The 24,279-nt window shown below is 51.5% G+C and overlaps 6 protein-coding genes across 6 annotated transcripts; 2 read left to right on the forward strand and 4 right to left on the reverse strand.

Moving 5' to 3' along the window:
* Positions 1-555: 555 nt before the first annotated feature.
* PC9H_005628 (uncharacterized protein) lies at positions 556-4,672 on the forward strand (the record flags this gene model as incomplete). Its single annotated transcript, XM_036775191.1, has 19 exons — positions 556-835; positions 897-1,002; positions 1,056-1,183; positions 1,241-1,284; positions 1,337-1,403; positions 1,450-1,589; positions 1,652-1,758; positions 1,815-2,131; positions 2,188-2,386; positions 2,443-2,764; positions 2,823-3,133; positions 3,184-3,274; positions 3,327-3,417; positions 3,469-3,631; positions 3,682-3,874; positions 3,932-4,087; positions 4,140-4,296; positions 4,347-4,457; positions 4,509-4,672. 19 exons carry the CDS (start codon positions 556-558, stop codon positions 4,670-4,672), a joined length of 3,147 nt encoding a protein of 1,048 aa, XP_036633693.1.
* A 2,744-nt stretch (positions 4,673-7,416) lies between these two features.
* On the forward strand, positions 7,417-8,060 carry PC9H_005629 (uncharacterized protein; the record flags this gene model as incomplete). Its single annotated transcript, XM_036775192.1, has 2 exons — positions 7,417-7,875; positions 7,932-8,060. The coding sequence occupies 2 exons, from the start codon at positions 7,417-7,419 to the stop codon at positions 8,058-8,060; spliced, it is 588 nt and encodes a 195-aa protein (XP_036633694.1).
* Positions 8,061-8,102: 42 nt separating this feature from the next.
* Positions 8,103-14,219, reverse strand: PC9H_005630 (uncharacterized protein; the record flags this gene model as incomplete). Its single annotated transcript, XM_036775193.1, has 15 exons — positions 8,103-8,852; positions 8,906-9,032; positions 9,087-9,206; positions 9,256-10,069; positions 10,119-10,256; positions 10,307-11,073; positions 11,126-12,397; positions 12,447-12,526; positions 12,580-12,671; positions 12,726-12,741; positions 12,793-13,086; positions 13,141-13,310; positions 13,364-13,468; positions 13,522-13,618; positions 13,665-14,219. 15 exons carry the CDS (start codon positions 14,217-14,219, stop codon positions 8,103-8,105), a joined length of 5,397 nt encoding a protein of 1,798 aa, XP_036633695.1.
* Positions 14,220-14,714: 495 nt separating this feature from the next.
* Positions 14,715-19,081, reverse strand: PC9H_005631 (uncharacterized protein; the record flags this gene model as incomplete). The annotated part of the gene is made up of 4 exons (XM_036775194.1): positions 14,715-14,762; positions 14,813-16,071; positions 16,129-18,553; positions 18,611-19,081. 4 exons carry the CDS (start codon positions 19,079-19,081, stop codon positions 14,715-14,717), a joined length of 4,203 nt encoding a protein of 1,400 aa, XP_036633696.1.
* A 271-nt stretch (positions 19,082-19,352) lies between these two features.
* On the reverse strand, positions 19,353-20,819 carry PC9H_005632 (uncharacterized protein; the record flags this gene model as incomplete). The annotated part of the gene is made up of 5 exons (XM_036775195.1): positions 19,353-19,650; positions 19,702-19,862; positions 19,921-20,353; positions 20,413-20,579; positions 20,637-20,819. The coding sequence occupies 5 exons, from the start codon at positions 20,817-20,819 to the stop codon at positions 19,353-19,355; spliced, it is 1,242 nt and encodes a 413-aa protein (XP_036633697.1).
* Positions 20,820-20,958: 139 nt separating this feature from the next.
* Positions 20,959-23,933, reverse strand: MEU1 (S-methyl-5-thioadenosine phosphorylase; the record flags this gene model as incomplete). The annotated part of the gene is made up of 6 exons (XM_036775196.1): positions 20,959-21,262; positions 21,314-21,849; positions 21,901-21,922; positions 21,974-22,276; positions 22,542-23,266; positions 23,319-23,933. The coding sequence occupies 6 exons, from the start codon at positions 23,931-23,933 to the stop codon at positions 20,959-20,961; spliced, it is 2,505 nt and encodes an 834-aa protein (XP_036633698.1).
* Positions 23,934-24,279: the final 346 nt, after the last annotated feature.

A 24,279-nucleotide genomic window follows, 5' to 3' on the forward strand; every position in this document is an offset into this window, starting at 1 on the left:
GAAGCGCCGGCGAAATAAGAAGGGCCGCGAGATCACGTGTGTTATCCCACGACAATAATCGGATATTAATCGTCGTGGTTCACACTTGTTCGTACTCTGCCCTCCATGTTGTTTTCCAGACTCCATGCAATTGTTCTGATCCCCAATGAACTCGAGCGTTATCTCATACTACCCCATTTGAGCTCCATACATGTTCCGTAGGGCCTCAGGGCGGGACATGGGCGTGCCAAGAGGGCGTGCCAAGCCGCGAAGATTGGCAGGCCAAACTTGGGCGTGCCCATGAAGCCTCCAGACGGCATCATATTTGGGCGCACCGTCGATGCTACTTACGCTCGAGTGAAGCCATATCGCCCTCCGTTCCACTGATTGCAATAACTACCAACTTGATGTGTCCACTTCCATGTCGTTGGACAAATTTCGCAGCGCACGTTGCTTGAAGATGGCTTGGCTGCAAGGCTTGGCTCGGTTATCTAAATCTCGTGTTATGTTTCTGGGTACAAAAGGGCAGGCGAAGAAGACGTTTTATTCGACCAACTGGTGACCTCTATCTCAAGAATGGGTATCTTCAGTCTCAGCGACAAGTCTCGCCTCAAACTCGGTAGTCGCACCAATACTACCGTATCAGTGTCCGTAGCGCCTGGTAGCCCCGATTTCACGTTAGTGGCCCCTGTTGCGCATACGTTCGGCATCGACAAGCTGTCAAGTGAATTGGGAACCTCGGTATCCGATGGCTTGACCAGAAGTGAGGCGCTGCGACGACTTGACTCGTACGGAGAGAATGTACTGGCTGGAAAGGGAGGCGTCTCGGCATTGAGAGTTTTAGTCGCCCAGTTCAGTGAGTGCCTTCTCAGCCATTTTGAGGGAGTCGCGCAGCTGACATACCATGAAACCTGTAGCCAACGCCCTTTGCTTGGTCTTGTTCGCTGCTTTGGCTTTGAGCTTCGGCGTCGGTGATTTTGTTGAAGGGGCTGTTATAGCGTGTGTCATCGCTCTTAACACGGTGTTCGTCCACCTCTCGTCTGAGCATGCATACCTTGGTCTAACTTCGTCTCCAGCGTCGGCTTCTTCCAGGAATATAAAGCTGAGAAAACTATGGATACCTTGCGTCAACTCTCGTCCCCAAGTGCTGTAGTCATTCGTGGAGGAGAGAGTATTCCTGTCCCGGCAAAGTCGGTTGTCCCAGGTAGGCAAATATGAGAGTCTCTTTGCAGGCCCGTTTCTGAGATAATGCCATCCGTAGGAGACCTTGTCATGGTCAAAGCTGGGGATGTAGTCCCTGCAGATGTGGGTTATGATCGCCCTGCCCAGACTGAGACGTGCTGACGCGTTAATGCAGATCCGCATGATATTCGTATCCAACTTAGAAGTATCTGAACAACTACTAACTGGAGAATCTATCCCTGGTCGGTGCCTTGATTCCTTCGTTAGCTGCCACTAATCACCCCACAGTACCAAAGACGATTCAAACATTTAAGGACGATGAGATCGATATTCCTATTGGTGACAGAGTGAACCTATGCTACTCCTCGACCGTCGTGACGAAGGGCCGGGGAACTGGTATTACCATCGGAACCGGCATGTCCTCCCAGGTACTATGTAGCATTTCCTTCACTTCGCTCCTTCAGAACGGTCGTTCACAAGCGCTTTGTAGATTGGGCGCATCGCTGCAGCGATGAGCGGAACTAAAGGCAGCAGTGGTGAAGACGAAGCAGCTAAACCATGGTATCTTGCTGCTTGGCACACGTTGCTCGGCGGACTGTAAGCTTCACACGGTTGTGATACATCCACAGACCGCTAATAATTGTAATCGGCAGCGGCCTACGCAATGGCACACCTCTTCAAATCAAGATGGCGAGACTTGCGTACTTCTTGCTTGGATGCGCCATCGTACTTGCCATCATTGTCTTCAGTGCAGCTAGATGGCGTATCACGGACGAAATTGCCCTGTATGCTATCGCGACAGCCATCGCTATCATCCCTGAGTCTCTTGTCGCTGTGCTTACTCTTACGATGGCTGTTGGCACAAGGCGCATGGCCAAGCAACGCGTCATTGTACGACGGCTCGACGCTCTCGAAAACCTTGGTGGTGTTACGGATATCTGCAGTGACAAGACCGGTACCCTCACGTTAGGTCTGCTATACAGCCTGTCTCTGCTGTTGGCTGTTGATTTACACGCATATAACTAGGACAAATGTCTGTTCGCAAACTTTGGGTAGCAGGAGACGCGAGCCACTCGGTAGAATATACGGCCGATACTGCGTCAAACGCGATTGAGCCTATCGGTGCTGTTATTCGCGAAGACACTGCGGCGAGGGTTGACGTCAAGAACATGGAGCAAGGTCTCGCTCAGGTTGTTCGCGTCGCATCTCTTTGCAATGTCGCAACGTACGTACAAAACCATCATTCTTATGAAGCTCGCTGACTTTGAGAGCGCCCATCAGTATTCACAAGAATCTCAAAGACGAGTGGAAGTCCACTGGTGACCCTACCGAGGTCGCCCTCCAAGTCTTTGCGACCAAACTTGCCATGGGGCGTTCTTCGCTCGTTACCAAGGAGTCTAAGGCTCCAGAATCGGCACCTCTGCTCATAGGGGAGAAGGTATCGCAAGGCCCCGAAGTTGCGTTCGCTGACACCAAACTCGAGACGTCGGGAAGATATACCATGATTTCCGAGTTCCCGTTTTCTAGCGAGCTCAAGCGGATGTCCTCCATCTATGCTGACACTAAGGATGACAAGAACGTTCTTTGCTTGATCAAAGGAGCGGTATGTTTATGGGATGACGCGCTTCTATGCTAGTCATTGCTGACGATTATGCATTTAGGTTGAGCGTGTCCTTGATGCGTCAGACGCCTATTTACCGTCTCCTATGTCCGATCCCACCATTACGGCACCCTTGAATGACTCGGTTCGCGCCTTGATTCATACTAAAGCGGAAGAACTAGCTTCCAAAGGCCTTCGTGTCATTGCCCTCGGACAACGCTTCCTTGACCCATCGAAGGCTCGCGACATCACGCGCGATGAGGCCGAATCGAAGTTCACATTCCTCGGGCTTACAGGTATCTTCGATCCGCCAAGGCCAGAAACTCTTGAGGCTGTTCGGGCATGCAAGCGCGCTGGCATCGTTGTTCACATGTAAGTTACCTACCCGTTGTCTTGAGCACTTGTTTCATGATAGTATACAGGTTGACCGGCGATCATATCACTACTGCTCGATCGATTGCAGAGGCCGTCGAGATCATCACTCCTGATGCTCCTAAGAGCGCAGTCATGACCGTAAGCAAGTTCCTATTTCACCAGAGAAGCAGACTAATGAATTGGTCGGCAGGCCGTGGAATTTGATCGCCTGTCCGATAGAGAAATTGATGAACTCCCTGAGCTTCCTCTCGTTATCGCTCGCTGCGCTCCAGAAACCAAGGGTTAGTTTGCATCATGTATGTTTGCTGAAATGCTAACATTCCGGCGCTCAGTCCGCATGATTCACGCCGGAAAACGTCGCGGAAAGCACATGTCTATGACTGGGGATGGTGTGAACGACTCTCCGGCTCTGAAGCTCGCGCCTGTTGGTATCGCTATGGGTTTAGCTGGGTCTGATGTCGCCAAAGATGCATCAGATTTAGTTCTCACTGACGAGTACGTTTGGACTCGCGCCCGTGTCTATTTGTTTACGAACTCCTGTTTAGCAATTTTGATTCGATTCGCGCCGCCATCACTGAAGGCCGACGCCTTTTCGCCAACATTCAACGTTTCGTTTTGCATCTTTTATCGGCAAACATCGCCGAAGTGGTTTTACTCATCCTAGGTTTGGTTTTCATCGACGATAACAATGCCAATGTATTCCCTCTCAGTCCACTCGCAATTCTCTGGGTGAACCTGGTGAGCGCAGCTTCTAAAACTTTGACTGTCTTTCCTGATGCAAGCATCTATTCCCAGCTTACAAGTGGTCCACCCGCATTGGGACTCGGCCTCGAAAAAGCGGCGCCAGAGCTCATGAGCCAACCACCTATCAAAGAGGGCATCTTTTCTTGGCCTGTCATCATCGACACCATCGCTTATGGAGTTGTCATGGGTGTTACTTGCCTTGTCAATGTACGTGCCCTCCTTTTGGAAAGTCTCGACGTGTTTTGATTGCTTTTATTAGTTCATAATTGTCATCTATGGTGCCAACGACGGCACGTTGGCCCATGACTGCAACCACGAGGCCTCGGCCATCTGCATCGCTGTCTTTAGAGCACGTTCGACTGCATTCGCCACACTAATTTTCCAGATTCTGCTCTATGCGTTGGTTTTAAAATCATGTAAGTCGTTCCTCAGTTGCCCCGGGAATTTCTTCTGAGGTCACTTGCAGTTGACCGCTCCTTGTTCTCCTTGATTGCTGGGCAAACATGGTACAGGCCCTACCTCGATAATCCCGTCCTTTTGGCGACTATCATTGGGGGATTGATCAGCGTCGTATTGCGTACGCTGTTCCTTTCGCTGCCTGCGTCACCCTTTCTGACATACGACACAGCTATCTACATTCCCGTTTTCAATACTCGCATCTTCTATCAGCGAGGCATTGGTTGGGAATGGGGACTTGTCATCGGCATGACGCTCGTCTTCGTCATCTTCTCCGAAGTTTGGAAGATCATGCGCAGGCCTTTGCTCAAACGCTGGATCCATCCCATCGTTTGAAGCGTATGGTCCCGACAACCAAGTAGACTCAAATCCCACTTTAGATTCCGTGGGTGCTCAAAAAATGGCTTCGAATCACGATTCGTGACGACTATGAACACACAAATTGTGGTTATGCCACTGTTTCTATCCATTCCGTAGTAGCTCCAACCAACCAAACTAAACTAAACATGTTTATGCACTTTCAAATAAAATTGTTTCGCCTGTTCCTTGTTGCTGAGTACTGCTTTAATCCAACCATTGAATCCGAGTCGCGCCGGATTTACGGAGGCTAGCGTGGGCTCGTGGGCCACGGACCGTACTCTGCGGTCGTCTTGTAATTTTGTAGATCGAGATGCTTACGTGCGCGAAGGTTGGATTCCCCCGTAGTATGACCCCCCGGCTCATGCAGTATTATTCACAGTGTCTCTAGATTCTGAGTCCAACGCGTAGTGCCATAGTAAAAACAACTGATTGCGACCAAATTCACATTCCCATCGTTCAGCTAGCATGGGACGTAGGACGTAGGAGAAGCAACGTGGAAGCTGGAAGTAAGTTCGTTTGCAAGACTCCGCTCAAGGCTGCACTTTCTCACGGCCAGTAAAGGGTGCGTGACCGCAACTTTTTTATTTATTTTAACTCTGCATTTATATACCGCTACAAGTATGCTGTGCTACTAAGACGCGGTGGGGGGGGAGGTACGCACATGTAACTACTATCCCTGCCTAGGGGCCAGGGCCCAAACCAGGCGTTGGCGGCGAGGGTGCGTTAAAAAACCCATTGGCAAAAACCCGGTGGGAGAAAAGCCGCTGGGAAAAAGCTACCTGCCGTACCCATTTGTGACGAGGTTTGGGGCCAATTTGGGGGTGGGGCCGGATTAGGAGTGGTACCCGGGGGCAATCGGAGAACTCTTGTGTAGTATAATCATATTCCCTCATCGCTCCCTCCGATGATCGCCGCGTCGGTAGAGCTCGCTGCTCATCAATATTACTGCCTACCGTACACGCAATCTATTCCCCGATCCTCTATGTACTCATATACCATTTCCTTGTTGGAATTCAGCAATCTTGGCGGTACAGGGGTATAGGGTTACACGTGACCACTGTAATATCGTGTCGCGCGCATGTATTATTTTCTTTATGTGTTTGCTGGAGTCCCAGCCAAACACAATATATCTGCTTGCTCACTCGAAACTCGCGCGACCCCACCGGCTTATTTCAACAATGTATGCAGCAATGCTTGTATAAATCATGCAAAGACGTGGCCGGGACTATGTACAACCTTTAACTTTTTGTCATGATCCAGTATGCGCTGACATTTCAATCGATTCCCAAGAAACTCCGACTGCCTAAATCCTGTCAGGGCTTTAATTAGAGGACAATATGGAGCCTCGCTTACTGAGTAGCCACCCATATATGTCGCTCTTGGCGCCACTCCTATTCTATCTACACGGTTAATTACAGCGATCGAGTTCTACAACTTACTGCGCAGACACCTCCGTCCACGTTCGGTGCCTCGCAGCCAAATAAATCCCGTGGGAAGGAAGTTGAAGCTATGCTGTAGGCGCTCTAGCGATGGACGAAGACACCGGACCATCTTCCTCTTCCAGATTCCGCCCCATCTTCCGCTAGGTTCCTAGACAACGGCCCTGTGTCTAGCACCTGGTGAACCACTGAAGCGCACGAAAAAGCAATGGGAGATCTGTATAGCGCATGGTCACCCTCTCGAGGAATATCATCTTGACGTCGACGTGGCGCGAACTATTCCGCGTTCACATTTACGCTGCCCCAAGATCAACTCAGAAAGGATCTTATACAATGGTTAACTTGCCTCGTAGCCCAACGACGCTGCTAACATCGCACTGTGGCGGGAACATTCATTAAGTATTTGACGTTCAGCGACGTCGTAATTCCATCAAGTTAGCTGCGGCCCTTTCCACAGTTTGCCAAGCGGATGCGCGGTGCGCTACGCCGTTTGCGTCCTCGACAGGAACATTCGCCACTACGTTAGTCACTCAATTTCCTCCCCGTTGGGCCTCTGAAATACGGGCAAGTCTTCTTTTATATCGCTCCTCACTTAGTCATCCCAATTTCTGTACACTGACTCGCAAGTGACCTCCGGATTGATGGCATGGGTGTATTGCGGGACGACGAGTGTGATATACGGTGGTCTGCACGGTTCTAGTTAGACAGCAGTCGGGGAGATGGGGATGCTGAGAATGTTCTTTCAGAAGACGAGTGGCGCGAATGTCTATGAACGCGATAAAGAGAAACCATCCATGCCATCGACCCGGGACGGGTTACCACTTATTAACCAAGGTCGATATCGCGCAGAATCGTAACTACTGGTCGACCGATTATGTCGAGTAGGCACCCAGTGGGGAGACACGATGTTTGACCCCGACATTCCTACCGAGGAGATGCAAGAGTTGGACGTCAAGAGGACCTACCCGCGGAAACGAACTTTGGCAAAGGACTCCACGATATGCCATTGGTAGTATACTAGACCCAGGTGCTCTCCAAATCGACACAAATGTTTTCTGTATCAAACATTAGCCGCAGGTTAACCGTTGTATTCATTTTATTTCTGTATGTTTTTCAACTCCACTTTAATGTGGGTTAAAATATGAAGACAAGTAGAAACTCTATTCATAGTGTCTTCCCACATTCCCACATTCAGGTTGTGGAAGTAGGAGGTAAGTTAGCTAATGTTCTCACGCTTACAAAGATCGATCACATTTCAACTCGTGATTATGATGTTTCAAAATGGCACCTCCACCAGCAAAGTCGATCAGAAAGCGAAACAGAAAGCGCAAGAGACGGGCTGCCTCCTCCTCCTCCTCCTCGTCTTCTTCGGATTCGAATTCTTCTGATTCAGAGTCGGTTTCTCCTCAAAAGCAGGCGCCGGTTGTCGCGACGCAAGCGCACGCATCCGAACCCTCCTCGTCCTCCTCGTCCTCCTCCGAATCGGAATCTGACGATAGCGATGTACCTCAGCGGGTAGAGCCAACCAAAGAAACGCCTGGAAAGGTCCACGTCAAGCAAGCTTCAACGCAGGAACGTTCACCATCCCCTCAGCCAGTGCCCATACCGTCATTTCTTCCATCACAAGCAGAAGCGGCGGAGGTGGTAGAACAAGAGAAGGTGCTGAAAGAGAGATTCAGACGGTTTTGGATGTCCAGCATTGTCGATGCGTTCAAGGACGATCTTGAGGAGATTCGAAAAGTAAAGTCCCAACGAGATGGCGTTGCGAACTCTTTTGACGAGATAAGCGATTGTAGGAACCTAACCTCGACAAGTCCCGCTTGGCACTGTTGATCGATTCTCTGGCATCTGGAGCAGAAGCGTATTCTTCGTCTCTAAAAGATGGTAAAGACATAAACGAAATGGAAGTTGTATTGGATAGCTGAAACATCGTGCTTAACAAAACACTACATCTGGCATATAGCGAGTTATAGGTCATGAACGGAAATGAACCGTAGCATGTAGCAGCGTCGCCTCTGGACTTCTTCCTCGTCTTCCTCGGGCTCCAGCTCGTCTTCCGCCCACTCCTTCACTTCCAGCGCGTTTCCTTCAGGCATGCCACCCAGCACGACCTTCTGAACGTCAACCAGGTGCACTAATTGCCGCAGTAAGTGATGCTTAGCGGTAGCCTCCGCAACGACTTTAAACGTGGCTTCCTTGTCACAAGAGTCCGTCTTCAGTTCTTCCCCGTCTTGTGCTTTTCGCCTCTCCAACTCGAGCGTCTGCTCCAACTTACTCGCGAAGCTCAGTAGTTGCTGCGTACGGCTCTCACTAGGATTGAGTTTCCCCTTCCCGATGAGGTCCGTCAGCGTCTCCCGGAGTTCGGGAACGGTGCGTTCTTTCTCCGCAAGGTTGAAGACGGGTCGAATCCCTACGCTGCGGAAGGGGAGGCCACTAGGGTCGCCTTTCAGCGCTGAAATATACGATCGGGTACGCCAGACGGTTTCGCGGAGGGACGCAGTTTCGATGGGTGTTTCGCCGACACCGTTCTCGGTCGCAAGAAGCTCTGGTGGCCCAGCGTCGATGAGAATCTTCGCAATTCGGGCGTGTCCCTGGTGGACCGCAAGATGCAGCGGAGTCGCTCCGTTTCGGTTGCGGATGGTTAGTGCTTCTCTGGAGATGTTCAGGATTCTCTCGACCATCCGGATGTACCCTTTATCGACTGCTATGTGTAAGGGCTACGAGCCACTAGTCAGGAACATTGTATGGGGAATAATGATTGAAGACGCACCGTACTGGAGGTCGATCTAGACGGCTGCACAAGGGCGCTCAAGACCTGATCTTGCGAAAGCTTCTTCGTAAGGAAATCGAAGAGCTCGATGGCTCCAAGTTCGCACAGATAGTGAAAGAGGTTGGCTCTGAGATGCCGTATGTCAGCCACAGCGTTGCAAGGTGATCAGTCGAGAACGTACTTCGAGCCTTGGTGCCAATCGAAGACGACGCCTCCATTCGCAAGGAGGAAATCCACAAGGGGTGGCTCGCAGTTGCGGTGAATAGCGATTTGCGTAGGGTTGAAGCCAACGAATTTGATTCTGAATGACTGTAAGCAAACAAGAAAACCGAGGACATCGATGAGCATACCGCTGTTTCATCCCTTCGGACATGAGCTTGGGTACTAGCTTATACAACCGCTTGATAATATCTAACTTCCTGGATATGATCGCTGCCGTTAGAGGAGATTCACCGAAGGCGTTGATAGTCCATCCCAACAACTCAGGAAGCGCCGTGTCGAGGTTCTTATAACGGCCTAATTTGAGTGCGCGTTCGTCATTGTAAGAGCTCGCATAGTGGCGGTATGCCGCTAGGACTTTGTCTCCATGTAAGAACTCTACGATGTTACCAGCACCAGCTGCCGCAGCCCTCCAAACGAGAGGTGTCTCGTCTTGCACAATTTGCTGAGCGTTTGGATCGTTCTTCCGAGCTAGGTCTGCGCGCTTCTTGCCATGTACGTTCAACCCGAGGTACACTCTGTCACCGTCGTTTGAGGCCCGCAGTTCCTCCTCGTCCTTGGGATCCAATTTGACGGCAATACCATAGCCACTTCGGCGGATGTATTCTTCGAGGATTTCGGGACAGTCGTATTTGAGAATCACATCCATCAAAGACGTATCGAGGGGCGAGGGCTTCTTGAGATTCGCGTACATGCTCGCAATGTGTTTGAACGCCTCGAGGTCTTTTGCGCGAATAGCCTTGACGAAATACGAAATGTCTTGAACCATCTGTTTGCCTTCATAGTCCGTAGTGACCCCTTCGTATGCCATGTCAAGCAGTGCTTTGGGGTTGATGGTGCATTCGATCTCAGAGGGACGATTGGCTACGTCTGTAAACTCGAATTCCCTTTGGTCAACCGTCATGTCACTGTCGTCAGAGTCCTCGGAGCCGCTATCATCAGAATCTGGTGGGTTAGTTAGCGAAATACTGACGTTCATCTGCATGATACCTACCAAGGTGGATATTCTTCGTTGTGAACTCTGTCTTCTCTTCTTCCTCTGTTGGCTTGTACTGAGCAGTAGCGATTGCCATAATTAGCCGGGCTGTGGACCAATGCCCTGCATGGATCGCCGCAAACAACGGAGTGAATCCTATGGGAAACGTTCAATTACGAATGTTAAACCACCCAAGATCAGCTTACCCTGTTTGCGCCAGTGGTTCTTGGGATCCCGCATGGTGACCGTAATCTGGAGCAAGCGTGACTGCGTCTTCCCGCTCTTGGGTGGCAAGCAGAGTTCTTCCAATTTGGCATTATCACCATTGAGACAAGCTTCGTAGAGTTCATCATAACTCTTCTTGAGAGCCATTGGGACTGGCGGTGCATTATAGTAGTTATCGATTATGAGAGCGTACGGGGCTTCTTCATACACTGCAGTGGCAGTGACTGCGGTGTCGCTCTCAAATTCAAGCTTTATCGGGGTCTGGCCAGCGAGTGGAGGATCAACCTCGCGCCCTAACTTAGCACCGTTGCCTTTCAATTGTGTTTGCACGTAGACAAGGTAACTCTTGATCTCCTTCAGGTTTCGGAGCCGATCAGAGGAATCGGTGACGGCGTTGTTGGCTTGTCGAGCCTTCCTCACTTCTTGGAGGGAGTCCTGGTAGGTGGCTAGGAAGGTCTCCCAGACTGACCCTTTCGTGGCGAAAGCGACTGGGGGCTCGGCCGGGGGCTGTTCCTCGGCTGCGATCCTTGTATCAATCCAAGGGATAGCACCCTGTAGCCAATCCAAGACGGTCTTCTTTCCATCGCTGGAGTATTCAAAGCTAGACTTGATCCAGACGTTTGGATCAGCACCAAACGCCAGCAAGATGTCCGTAACCGTGTCGAATTTAGCCACCGCAACTTCAATGGGATGGTGCACCTTAGATAGGGGGCCGTGAACAGCATATCCGAAATTTACCTTCCCCTTGCTAGATGCGAAAAGAATGAGAGGTAGTGGGATATACATGAATGTAAACTTACGCGACGAGGTCTGAGATTTCCTCTTCCTTGTAGCTCAGCTTTGCGCCGTAAGCCATCAGAAGGGCCACCATTGCATAGTTGCCCTTGGATATAGCTGTGATGATCGGGAAGACGATGCCTGAATAGTTCATCTGCGGAAAATCGATCACCGTACTTGCACCCTCGTCGCGTTCTAGGATCGTTTGCACAACCCTGATCTGATTTGCAGCAACTGCCCAATGGAAGATTGTATAGTAGACGTTATCAGCTGCAGATGACTTCGCGCCCGCACGGATGAGTCGTTCAGCCACCAAGGAGGCGGCTTTAGCGTCGGAGCGGATGATGGTTAGGGTGAGGGGATGGAAGGCGGGTGCATCGTAACTATTCGCTTTGGTGGCAAGTGTGACATCCGCTTGAGCACCTATAAGCAGATCCAACACCGGCACAGAGGCATATAGAGCCGCGTAATGAAGGGGAGTGAAGGCGAGGTCCCAATCAGGTTCGTTGATCTTCAATATATCGAGATCGTCTTCATCTTCCGGTAAATCTGTAGCACTGTTGGTCACCTCTACTGGGGTATTTCCTTTGTCGTCCTTTTTGCCAGAGGCCTGAGCCTTATCACCGTCATCGCCTTCGCCCTCGTCGTCTTCATCCTCTGCGTCAGTCATTTCCACGTCGTTGTCGTCGTCGTCGCCCTCAGATGACCAGTCATCCTCGCTACTGTCTCGAACCTTGGTGTCGCTTGCGTCGCCCATGACAACATCCGGTTTCTCCAACAGGCCCGCCTTGATCGCAGTAACTTCGTTGTCTTGACTCTTCTTCAGTAACTTCTGGACGATACCCGTTTGATCTAGCTGGGCCGCAAGATGGAGCGCCGTCCTGCCATCAAATAATCGGGCAGTGATACGAATACCAGCATCTATCAGGTCGCAAGCAACATCTTCGCGCTTGCACAAGATGGCGAAATGAAGAGCAGTGCGCCCAACGTGGTCACGTCGATTGACATAACGCTGCTTATGGGAAATCTTCTTCTCGACCTCGGCGTCGCCGCCTTTCTTGTTGTCAGCCGTACGGTCAACCTCGATCGCTTCGGCTTTCAGCGCCTCAGCTTCCACAATGTCAAGCTGTTCTTGTTCGTCGATCAGGGCCTTGACTATAGCTCTTTCGCCAGCTGCGATGGCCGAGAACAACCTCTCCGTGGGGCCTATGTACGCTTGTTCGCACCATTCCCCGACATCGATGGGGTTGAATGACCCAGTCATACTTTGCCGACCAGGATCTTCCTCGATGAAGCTAAAAACGTTGCAATGAAGGTGTATGGGGTGAACGCTGAAGTGCAAACCTGATTCGTCCACGAATATACGTGTCATCTTCGGTCTCTTGAAGTTTCTTTTCATCATCATCGATGGGTTCCGGGCAACACTATGGAAAATATGCTCATTAGCCGAGCAAAGGTTGTTGGCAAGAGAACTTGCCTCGCAGCAATCCTCTAAGCACTCATGCATTGTCCCAAAGAAGGCAGGGTGTCGGTGAAGTCTGCGGTTCTTGTTCTTTGGATTAAAGGGAGCTAGTGAAATATGTCATTGGGGAGCATCTAATGTTTGAGGAAGGCTGTCCTTACAGTTCATCCCCAAGTCCTGTGAAAAAAAATGAGCATACAGCCGACAGAATGGAGACAGCGGGCTTACTGTTTGGTATATCAGCTTGTCTATCCTCCTCGCGTCCCATCCGGGTCCATACGGAATATGTAGGCTTGTCACATCATAGTCGTTCATGGCAAGATCATCGAGAATTGATTTTTCGGCTTTCAGATCGCCCTTATACTTGGAACCCCTACGATGATAAGACGAGCTTTGGTTAGGCCTTCCTCGAAGATTCCGGCGGTACTCGACAAAGGAAGATCGCGCGTCCGGATCGGCTAATTTCTCCAATACTAAGAGGCGAGCTAGTCCAGTGACCCGTCCAATAGCACGCTCATAGATCTAAGCAAGCACAGGGTTGGAATCAATGTCGCCACAAGCACTATGTGTACGCACTGTGGGGTCGATGTCCTGGCGTTTCAAGGTCGGGACATAGACTTCGAACCCTCTGGCGGCATACTTGCAAAGGCGGACTTCATAAGAGGGGGATCGCCGAGTCATATCGACCGTATTGGATTGCCGCATCATTGCAATAACAGACCGGGGATTTGCCCATAACGTTTGACCTAAAACAGGATAAGGCGGACTGACGATACCGAGAAAAGAGGATTCGGGCTACCATCGTATGCAACGCAGGGCGCGTCAATGTCAAAACCAGCGAGGATCTCAGCGGGAGAGCTGTATAGACGCAGAACGATTTGCACGGATCTGTACGGATATTGGGCTGTTCGTGTTTGTTAGCAAGCTCATCATCATCATCATTATAAGAAGACCAACAGTGGATCGAGACCGTGTGTTTCGTGCGCACGCAAGTTACATCCCATGGGACACTATCCCTAACAGCTTCGTAGATTTCGTTAATCCGAACCTCAGCCTAGCCCCGTGTGAGCATCGGTCCAATCGCGTACCACTAGACTCACCTGCTCAGCAGTCAAACCGTATAAGAATAAGTCCACATCAGATGTCGGATATTTCTCCGTGTGATACCACTTCCTCATGTTTCGTTTAGAGGTCTTCGCTTCATCTGGAACAGGAGCTACGCATGCCAGAACAGATCCGCCAGCAGCGACCACATTGTCCCATCCATGCTTTCCGAGAGGCAAAGCGGAGAGTGACCCTTCAGTGAATACCGCCCAGTTTTTCTTGAAGTCTTCTAATGCCTCAACCGAGCACGGGCTGCCTTCTTTACGACGATCATCAGCCGCGAGGGGCATGATATGCTGGGCCGAGAGGTCCTCTTCATCCTTGACAGTACGAGCGCGAGTGGTTCGAATACCCGATGGAGCATCAAAAACATCGATCAGACCGACATGGATATCTTGCAAACGAGCGTTGTCCCGGTCTGTTGCGAATAGAGTACGCAGCACGGCCTCATCCTCGAGAGATGGTTGCAGGACATCGTCGAGAACGACGGGTCCATCAGGGAGGGCGAGTACGCGGTTCAGAAAAAGTTCAGCTTCTGGCGACTGGGGCATTGTGCAATGTTAGCGACAACCCTCTAGACGGTGGGTGGTTTATATAGCCCATTTCGAATATTCAGGGACCAAGTCTAGTGCTCACCCCTGAGCCATGATGTTGCCTCTAATAGCCAATCCGATCAGTGGTGTTCATGTGATGGTAGTCGGCAAAGTGGCGGCACCCGACGTTTCCCTAATATGGTTATGCCGACCTCGCGTCGTGACATATTGTGACTCGCAACTATCCACGATGTCTCACATACGTGCGAAACAGCACTTCCATGACTCGGCAGCAACAACATCCAGCTCTACATGCGGCACAAGCATGGCGACAGTGGGATAACAGAGACTAGCGCATTATGTGATTGTGACTCAATTACAGTAAGAATGGAAATGAATCTTTCGACTGGGTTGTTATGATTCGTTTTAACAAGATAACATGGGAATACGATAGCGACGATGGGTCAGTACAATCCAAGAAAGGGTATCGGGTTAATGACAAAGATGAAGGAGTTAAGGAGCGGCTATTGCTTGAATTCGAAATAGATGATCATCTAGGACCTATGCGGAGAATCAGTCCCTCCGTAGATAGCAAAAGAGGCGTTGCATACCTTATCAAAATCTTCGAGCTCTTTGAAAGTATTCGCGTAGATGTCTCGGATTTGGGGGTGTAAAGATTGTGGTTCTATCGGCCTGCCGAAAAGAAGTTTATCAACTGGATCTAAATGTGGTAGAGGTTCCTTTGGTTTCATCGCTGCGACTTCGATGACAGCCATCATCTGGGTGAGACCAAAATCATCTTTGGGTATCACTACTCGTTTTCTTTGATTGTACGGCTTTGGAGTCGCGACCTTTCTTGGGCTATCAATAGGTGAGAATTGTGTAGTCGGCGTCGCGTAGCCCGTCGTATCTGAAACAACGGAAGCAATCGATGGATTGCGTCGATTGGGCCCGAGGTGGTCGGGCTTTGCGGTCGGCGTAACGGTACCGGGTCTGGGCGTCGCCATGCCTGAGGTCGACGGCGACTTCGACCTCGAGGCGTACATGGCCTGGTCATTAGGTGCCCGCGAGGCCAACCCTGCCGAGCCTGGTGTTGCTGAGCGAGATCGATTGTCGATAGAATATTCTGAGGGTGAGACGGAATCGAACGACCCCTGACTATCAAAGCTGGCTTGAGAAACACTTTCTCGTTGCCTCTGGCGGGCAGCTTTGCCGCTCTTGATCTTGTTGAGTACGCGATCAAGCTTATCGCCATAACCATCTTTGGATCGGACAAGCATGCTATCCAGAAGATCGTTTTTCCCTGTCGCGCTGCCCTCTTGCCACTCTTCTTCGATGATATCGCTGATGTCGTAGGTTTCACCGTCAGGCTGAACGTATGAATAGCGCATTTTGTCCCCAACATCGTAGCGCGAACTTCGGAGCATCACATTGCCAGGTAGCAAGATGTCGACGCCACGGACTGAGTTCGTTTGGGTAGTAAGGATTGCTCGTTGATTGGCTTGTGTTGCGCGCCGCTGGGCGGCAATGATCTCTTGTCTTGTGAGCTGCCTCTTGCCATCTTCTAGAACCGGGCTGGATGGATCAGAGCTGGAGCCTGCTTCGGATTCGCGACTTTGATGAAGGTGCTGAAGTGCTATTTCGTCAAGAGGTGCAGATAGTCGATGTCGAGATGTTGAGCTGCGATAGGCTACAGCGCGACGTAGGACAAAGAAGGGGTCATCAGGGTTGATGTCGTCCATGGTACCCAGCAGCAAACCGGAGTCTATCGATCGGCGCTTGTTATCGTTCACCTTGCGGTCAGCGGCACGGAATGTTGGCGGACGAGGGAAGGCGTCAATAACTTTGCTGGAAGGTGACAGTTCCCGCTCTGTCATTGAATGTTAGCCCTGGCCGATTCCATGATGGGAGATGGAGTACATACCACTGTTGTTCCCTGTGTCAACGGTAAGCCCATACCGTACGCGAGATGAACTTCGCCTCTTTGACATCTTGTCTTCGACCTCATCTCCTCCATCAACGACGCCTTCAGGGATGCCAAATCTCTCCAATCCAAGCTCGATAACTTCTGCGACAGTAACATTCTTAGGGAAGATGAAGACTTTTCGTCTCATAGTCTGCGATAAAGAGGTGCTTATCGAGCTACTTGACTGAGGCCGCCCGCGCAGCGTCTCTTTCGGGACAATGGCCTCCGTAAGCGGGTCGAATGCCATATCTTCCGGGAGGTCTTCAGGATATATCACCATTTGCAGGGCAAACCTATAAGACGGGGAGCTGAATCGTTCTGGGGTGACGTTGCTCCCAGCGCTTAAATACTGCGAGCGTAGTGGCGATAGATGTGCCTCCGCTTCACCACTACCAAATGAGGTTTCAGCCACGAGCGTCTCGTCGCCTGGGAGTCCCGAAAATTCATCCTCAGAGCTCCCATCCTCGTTTCTCCTGTTCAAGTAGAACTTGACCGCCGAGTCGTCCGTGAAGTCATTCATCGGCAACTTTCTGATCGCCGGATGCATAGACAAATTGCTAGCCACGCTACTAATGCTGCCAACGCTGCTTCGCTTGACCTTCGGTAGTTCCGTAGCGGCTTCCGTCAGTGTCTCAAATACCACGAGAGGCTTCTCGGCGGATCGAAGGACTGCTGAAGCACCTCCTTCTACTTGCTTCACCGTAAGGTAGTAGTCGTTCTCGTCGTCTCCGCCAGGGAGACGGAACCTCTGGATCGCCTGCCTGACCAGATCCTCCGAGGTTGTCGAGCTATTCAATAGGACTGTCTTGAAGGTGGCCTCCGTCTGAAGATTCTTGCCCGCGAAGACACGGATAACGCTCAGGTCAGGCGACATCCCAGTTAAAATAAGTGATCCTGGACGTGGGCGCGGGGTTGGAACACCTAAACCGGGGTTAGATCCAGAATTTGAGGGACTGTGGAACGCAGATGGGGGAGCATTGAATATCGACGCTGATTGTAAGCCATACGACGGTTGCGCTTCGGGGGGTGAAGATGGAGAACGGTTGAGATATTGTTGGTACAGTGCTTGTTGTTGTTGGTCCCTCTGCCTCAACTGAGATGCATGTTGGGATACTTGCGGAGGTGTACTAGGTGTGCCAATGATGGCTGGTCCAGCACTAGCAGGAGCTGCTGCTACCAGGGGAGCCGCCGGTTCACCAGCAGGTCGGTTCGGTTCCGGGACCGCCTTAGGAGTCGCTGGCTGGACTTGCTGGACTTGTTGCTGCATGGCTGAAGCTGCGGCCGTAACAGGCGACATGAAACCTTCCCCTGTGCTTCGACTATGCACCGATCCAGAGCGATTCGAATCTTCTGAAGCCCTCGCCACTGCATCATTACTATCAAAGCTTCCAATGGACGGATTCCTGTCCTTTTTATCCTTTTTCCTGGTGAAAAGCCCACCGAACATAGATGTCTTCTTCTTCTTGTCCTTGCCACCCTCGTCGTCTGTGTCCCCTCGCTCTTTCCGTAGTTTACCTCCACCTTGTCGACCGCTGCTCCCTGAGCTAGAGACACTGCCGGAACTGACAGCTGGCCCCAAAGCATTTGTGCCTTTGCTCTTCCTCCTAGCCTCTTCATCTTCGGCTGTCCTTCGCTTTCGCTCTTCCTCTTGAGTTTTGGCAACAGCGCTCGGCACTCCCTGGCGCTCATCTCTAGCCACAGGCGGCGTAACCGTCAACTTTCTGGTTTCCGTAGCATCAGCAGGATCGATTTGCTGAGAAGCATCTGTCATCCTAACGTCTTGGTCAAGGCGCTCGCGAGAGGGTGATTTACGGACGCCATTCTGCGCTTGTGCCTGTTGAGCCATCTGGCGTTGTCGGTCTTGTTCTAATTGCTGCTGGCGTTGGATTTCCCGCTCTTGAGCCTCCATAATCTGTTGCTGCCGTTGCTGCGACTGCACTTGTTCAGCGCTCATCCCAGAAGGAGGGGTTCCCGCACGCAGACCAGCCACGGCTCCCTGCTGTTGCTGCTGCTGCTTCAGACGCGCTTGTGCCTCGTCGGTCCATTGCATTCCGTCGTCTACCTCCATGCCAGCCTGCCTATCCCCGACACCCATTCGCTGCTGCATCTCTTCTGCCCTGCGCTGCTGCTCCAGCATTTCCTCTGCTAGCCCGCGATCTTCACCTTCGTACCCTTCATCGTCCCATTCGATATCTTCTTCCTCCTCTTCCTCTTCATTCCAGACCGCAGGCGGATAGCGGTGGACGCTCAGAGATGGTGTGAACGCGACCCCACGTTTAGCACGACTGGCGCCTCGTGGGGGGACAGGCGAAGGTGATTTATTGGTCCCTCTAACGCGTAGTCTTTCATCGGCCCCTGCTGTTTCGGCTTCTGTTGCGGATGCAAGCTGTATATTTCACTATAAAGATATATTCATCATACAGACACGTAGTGTATCACTCACATCAACATTCCTATGTTTGTTCAACCTCGCGAGTCTCTCGAACGGCGTTTCGATATTCTCAGCAGGAATATAACCGACTTCTTGAGTTTTTAGGACCCGTACCAGCCACCAATAACTGTTACTGTCGTCCATCAAGAATAAGCTGTCCCCCTTCACAACGTTCGCTTGTCCTTCCACGGTTGCGGCGAAACTGTGCAACGAATAGACCAAGTCGAAATCAATGCTTTCGTTGGGTATGGAGAGGTCGGACGACCCATCTTCGTCGTCCTCGGCGTATTCCATCTCCTGGTCTTCATTGTCCGAGTCGTCTTCGAGGACAGAATGTTCTTCATCGGAGATGCCGTGGTAAGTGGGGTTGGTGGTAGAGTCGACGTGCGCCTGCATGTCAGAGTAATCAGAGGCGTCCTGAATTTGATCCCGAAGGTCGTAGGTGTCCTGCCTAGATGGTCTTCTGGGATCAACGCCTTGCATTTTCGTGGAGGGGTGACGCTAGTGTGAAGGTTTCATTCACATTCACTGTATATTCACCATGATGATCAGAGTAGTTTCCCACAGTCACACCGGGTTTCAAGGCGGAAACTCGAACATTTGCTGAGTCCTGAGCCCAAAATCCTGAGAGCCCACCAGCACAAAACCGCGAGAATCGTAGATTGTATCTAAATCACGTAACCTACTTCGTTAGACGAGCGCACAGGCTATTCTCAAGCACTGGTGATATTGAGCGAAATATGACCGTGAGAATCTAAGGGAATCTCCCTGAGTCCTCCCTATGCTTCGCCATCCTCGCACAAAGTCGAGGGCCCAGTTGCCGTCCCTCTTGCAGGGTCAGGGGCTTGGATCGTTGGTGAACGACATTCCAAGGCTCCTGCGAGTACTTATCTTCTATACCGAACAGATCTATTGCCTTGATTTGTTCGACGGCTGTCATCGTTGCTCGCATTTGCTTTGTAGTCAATCCAATGACAGCATCCATTTCATATTGGCCTGCTATCCGGCGTATAGCAGCGAGCTGTGTTGGTGTTGCTTTCATATGAAATGCCCTATAGAATGAAGTTCAGGACATCGGTGCAAGGGTGAACGACGTCACTCACTCTTCGTAAAATAATTGAAGCAACCACGAAAAATGCCGGCTTCTGATCCCAGGGAGGGACAGGTCTCCGTCTCCGGAGGACCGCGTAGCAAGCATGGTCCGAATAATTGGGGAGTGTTGCTTTAAGATATACAAATGGACGCAGAATCTGTGCCCTTCCACCTATGGATATTATACACTGTTCGTAGATATATGTACCGCACTGCGAGATGCCACTCACTAAGACATGGAATTCACCTCCGTGGGTAGGTAAGAGATAAAGTCCGGGTTCACATTCCTCAGGCAGTGGCTTTATTTGGTCGTCGCATGGGAGGTACGGCGGCCACCGTGCAGGATGATGTCTACGCCGTCTTCGCGATTCGCGCATATGTGCGATCGTAACGGTGGCGAAGACCCCGATCTCCGTAGCCTCTTCCTCCGTAAGAGACTCTTGACGTTGAATAAGTATCATAAAGGCCTTCCTGGCCCACTCCAGTTCCATGCCATGCCGCTGCTGGACAATGATTTGGGTAATCGGATCTACGCCTGAGAAGTCCAGGTCCGGTTTGATGAGTTTGGCAACCGCTAGTTCCTGAACTCGTTTCAACTCAAGCTTTTCTGCAGTGAGCAGAATTCCTATCCATTTTCTAGCCGGCGCCTCACGCTGTAGCGTTCTAGGTCGGTGAAACGTGAATATAATCTCAACACCAGCTTCAAGTCGAGCAACACATACTCGTCGTAGAACACCCATAAAAGGTTCTGAAAGTCTTCTTTCGTGACCTGGGGAACAACTATCGGGGCCTCCTCCCTCGATCCGTCCCTCGTATTTCTGACATCCGCGCCGCTGATAGAAGAGGGCGAAAGAAAATGTTTGTGAACCCTGAAAAGGATGTCGTCGACCTACGCAGGCGGACGTTTAGGCAGTCGCGTCAATAGTTCTGCTCCAACTCTACCCACCAGGATGTAAATATCACCATCTTCAAAGTAGTACTCCCCCCTAGCAGTGGCCACCGTCGTACCTTGAGACTCAGCTTTGTCGATCTCCGAAGTGGCCGACTCAATGTCGAAGAAATCTGTTTCGTAGTCTGAGGTCAAGCCCGACATCGTATCGAGCGTGTCAGATCCAGGGAGTGTCAACATGATTAAGTATGTGTGGCGCAAGGCGCTTAGTTATGGCCGCCGCTACTCTATACTCCTGAATCCTGTCATCCCGAATTTTGATAGTTATTAGTTAACGACAAAGGTGGAGCATTTAACATTCTACTACGGCAATACATTATCATTCCCCTGAAAAATATTCTGGCAACACATATGCCAATTTCTCTCTATCTTGGGGATTCTGCTTGGCCGAGCGAGGCATGATCGAGAACTTCATGGAACCCACTTCCTCGCATAAGATATCGGCATCTTCCGAGGCAGCGTTATTGTCGATGGCTTCATGCAGCTCGTCGAGAATCGTAGCGCAGACATGGCGCGATGTGTCAGCGTTTGCCTGCAATGTTTTGAACACCTCCATTGCTGTGACCGCCTCAGATTGGGGGCGCCACGAATCGTAGTCCGTAGCGGTGGCTACAAGCGCGTAGCTATGACACTGCTGAGCACCCGAAGGAGACCATACGAGAAGAAAGACGTACCTCAACTCGGCCTCGCGAGCCAGCTTTGCTTCAGGGAGGACGCTCATGTTAATCAAGTCCCCTCCCCACTGGCGGTACATAACGCTCTCTGCTCTCGTAGAGAACTGAGGTCCCTCCATGCAGACGATCGTCTTCCCAGTGAATAGCTGCACACCGCGTCCCTCCGCATCCAACGCCTTCTGCACGCGGCTCTCCAGCCAATGCACCAATTTGTTGCTGAACGGATCGCCAAACGCAGCATGGGCCACGATGCTGGTCCCCTCGAAGAAGCTCGCCGGGCGCACGCCCTTGGTGCGATCGATGATTTGCGATGGGAGGACAAAGGATCCTGGGGATATTTCCTCGCGCAAGGAGCCCACCGCTGAGAAGGCCAAGATCGCGCGCACGCCGAGGGACTTGAACGCTGCGATATTCGCGCGAGCTGGCACGGCAGACGGTGCGTGGATGTGTCCCTGCCCATGTCGCGCGAGAAAAGCGACTTTGGTGCCAGAAGGGAGGGCACAGATGATGATCGGAGAGCTTGGGAAGCCCCAGGGCTAATCGAGGGTCAGCCAGCCAGCCATTCAGATAAAGGGGCGAGACCGTACAGTCTCTGGATTGACTTCCTTCCTGTCATTCAAAATCAGTAACCGCGGGCAGCAACATAAATCGCTCACTTACACGATCGACAAGTTATCCAAGTGATACAGGCCGCTACCGCCAATAACGCCGATCAATACTATCACCATGTCAATTCCAAGTAGATCGTGAAGGCGATGTGCATTAGCTTGCCTTTCTCTGATTCCGAAGACATCCTGATGAGATTGAGGTTGTTGGTGATGCTCCTCTTCGTGCCGCGCCCTCTTGTTGCTCGTGAACAAAGAAGTCGGGAGCTCCCATTGATCACCTCTCCCAGCGACTATCGATGGCGACAGATCATCAGCCGCTGATAACGCGAAAAATTTCAATTGTTCGTCATCAGATCTCCAGGTGGTCACCGTTCACGGTTCAGAGCCTCAGTTGGATCCCACTTATCTCGCTGGGCAGTAAATTATGGTGAGAGGAATGTACGGACCCGCCCCATCTTGTTGAAACGGAATTCTTCAATGTTCTCCCTATCTACCCCTATTCGCACTCAGTAGAGGAAGTTCTCAGTTTCGTAGATGCACTTCGCATTTGCAAAGACAAACTTCTACTTGTTTAAATCTTAAAATGTATACACAGCTGAGCCCTAAGCTAGATCGTGGACCCAATCTCGCCAAATCTTATATTAGAAAACACAACTCTAGCGCTGGGAGACTCGAGTTCAACGTCGTCAGCATTATACGCAGGACACGGGCCATGAGCACCAGAATCCAACCACGTAGCATCGCGATTGTAATAATCGTTGCTTATGCTCATCACCAGCACTCTGCCACTAGGCGTGATCGTGTTGTCCAAGCCTCCTACATACGTGAACGCGGGAACTTCACCAAATGCCTGCTTGAGATCAGCGCAGTAGTTGTTCGTAATGGACTCGTACGGTCCAAAGGTTCCCATGCCGGACTCGGGGGGTGGGACGATACTGCTGAACGGTACAGGAATGTCGTTGTCGTTCTGCTTATATGAGCGACGGATCTCCACGACGTCGCCGTCATCTTCGCCGGTATCAGTGATGAACTGAGTAGTGACGGTAAATTTATGGTTGGTGTCGACCGTGCCGCCGGGGCCGAAGAACGATGGATTACCCAGACGATACGTGTTGAACTCGCACCCATCTTTATCGCACGGGTTCTCGTAAGCGTACGTGTAGTCGTATCGTTCTCCACATTCAATCTCGTCCTGGCAGCGGTACTGATTGGACGAGCTGCAAGGATGGGCCGCGCCAATCGAGGAATATGCGTTTCCCTGGAATATATCCATCTCCTGGCAACAGCTTCCGTACCGCCCTTTACCGTCAGTTTCGGAGTAGGGGGTCCACCCGAGGGTATTACCCTGGTGGATGATGAGCGGAGCAATCAGATCATGGGGCTTATAGAAACTGCACCTCTCCGTTGAGCCACTTCACGTTGCGGGGACACTGCGAATCGCAGTAGCCGGTCCCAAACCGCGCCCCGGCATTGTTATCCGCAAAGCCCGACAACCCGCCGTCAGCCTGCATATCGACGAAGTACATCCCCGCGACCACGCCGCACGGGAGCTCCGACACATCTACATCGAATGAGATCTCCTTGTTCGGCAGCTTGAATATCTGGTAGTGATTCGCGTCTGCCATCAGGAAGACGCGCGAGCCGACGTTCGTGCCGGATGGACCGACTGTAACGAAGTTGAGGCGCACGGCGTCGCTGCTGGTCGTGATCCCGTACGTGGCTGCGTAATCCGCCCCTTCCAACGCACAATTCTGCGCACACATGACGGGCTCGGGGCAGACCGTAGCATCCCAAGTATTGCCAGCGTAGCAACTGGTAAAGCCTGAGACGGTATGCGCCCACCTCCAGTTGGAATCCAGCACGACGGAGCGCGATTGCGCGGTACACCCGCCGGCGTTTGTGCAGTACTTGGTGGTAATGGGTGGATGGAATTCCGGGATGAGCGTGCCAGATTGCTGCGCGAACGCCAGACTAGCGACGAAGAGTAGCGTGCATGTCGCGGGCGTGAACATCTGTACTCGAGCCGGAGGGCTGATGCCTGTTCTTGAACAGGAATGAGATCATTTTACAGGCTTTTACAGGCTGCCAGACGAACGTATTGCGGTAATAAGAACGCGTTTCAGGGCAGAAGGTGAAGAATGTGCCTACCAAGGCCTCAATTCTCCCCTCAACGTCGGGACCGATGGGATGATAGCGCACTGAGGGACGCCAGGGCACACCTCGATGGCCAGGGTAAGCTGTATCGAGGTAGTAGATAATCCGCTTATGCGCCGAAGAACTGGCGGGGGCTACTATATATGTGCGTCACATAGTCATACAGCCTTCACGTTATACCCAACTTTGTCACCGTCGTATATG

The sequence above is a fragment of the Pleurotus ostreatus genome, assembly GCF_014466165.1.
Source record: "Pleurotus ostreatus strain PC9 chromosome Unknown scaffold_3, whole genome shotgun sequence".
NCBI lineage: Eukaryota > Fungi > Basidiomycota > Agaricomycetes > Agaricales > Pleurotaceae > Pleurotus > Pleurotus ostreatus.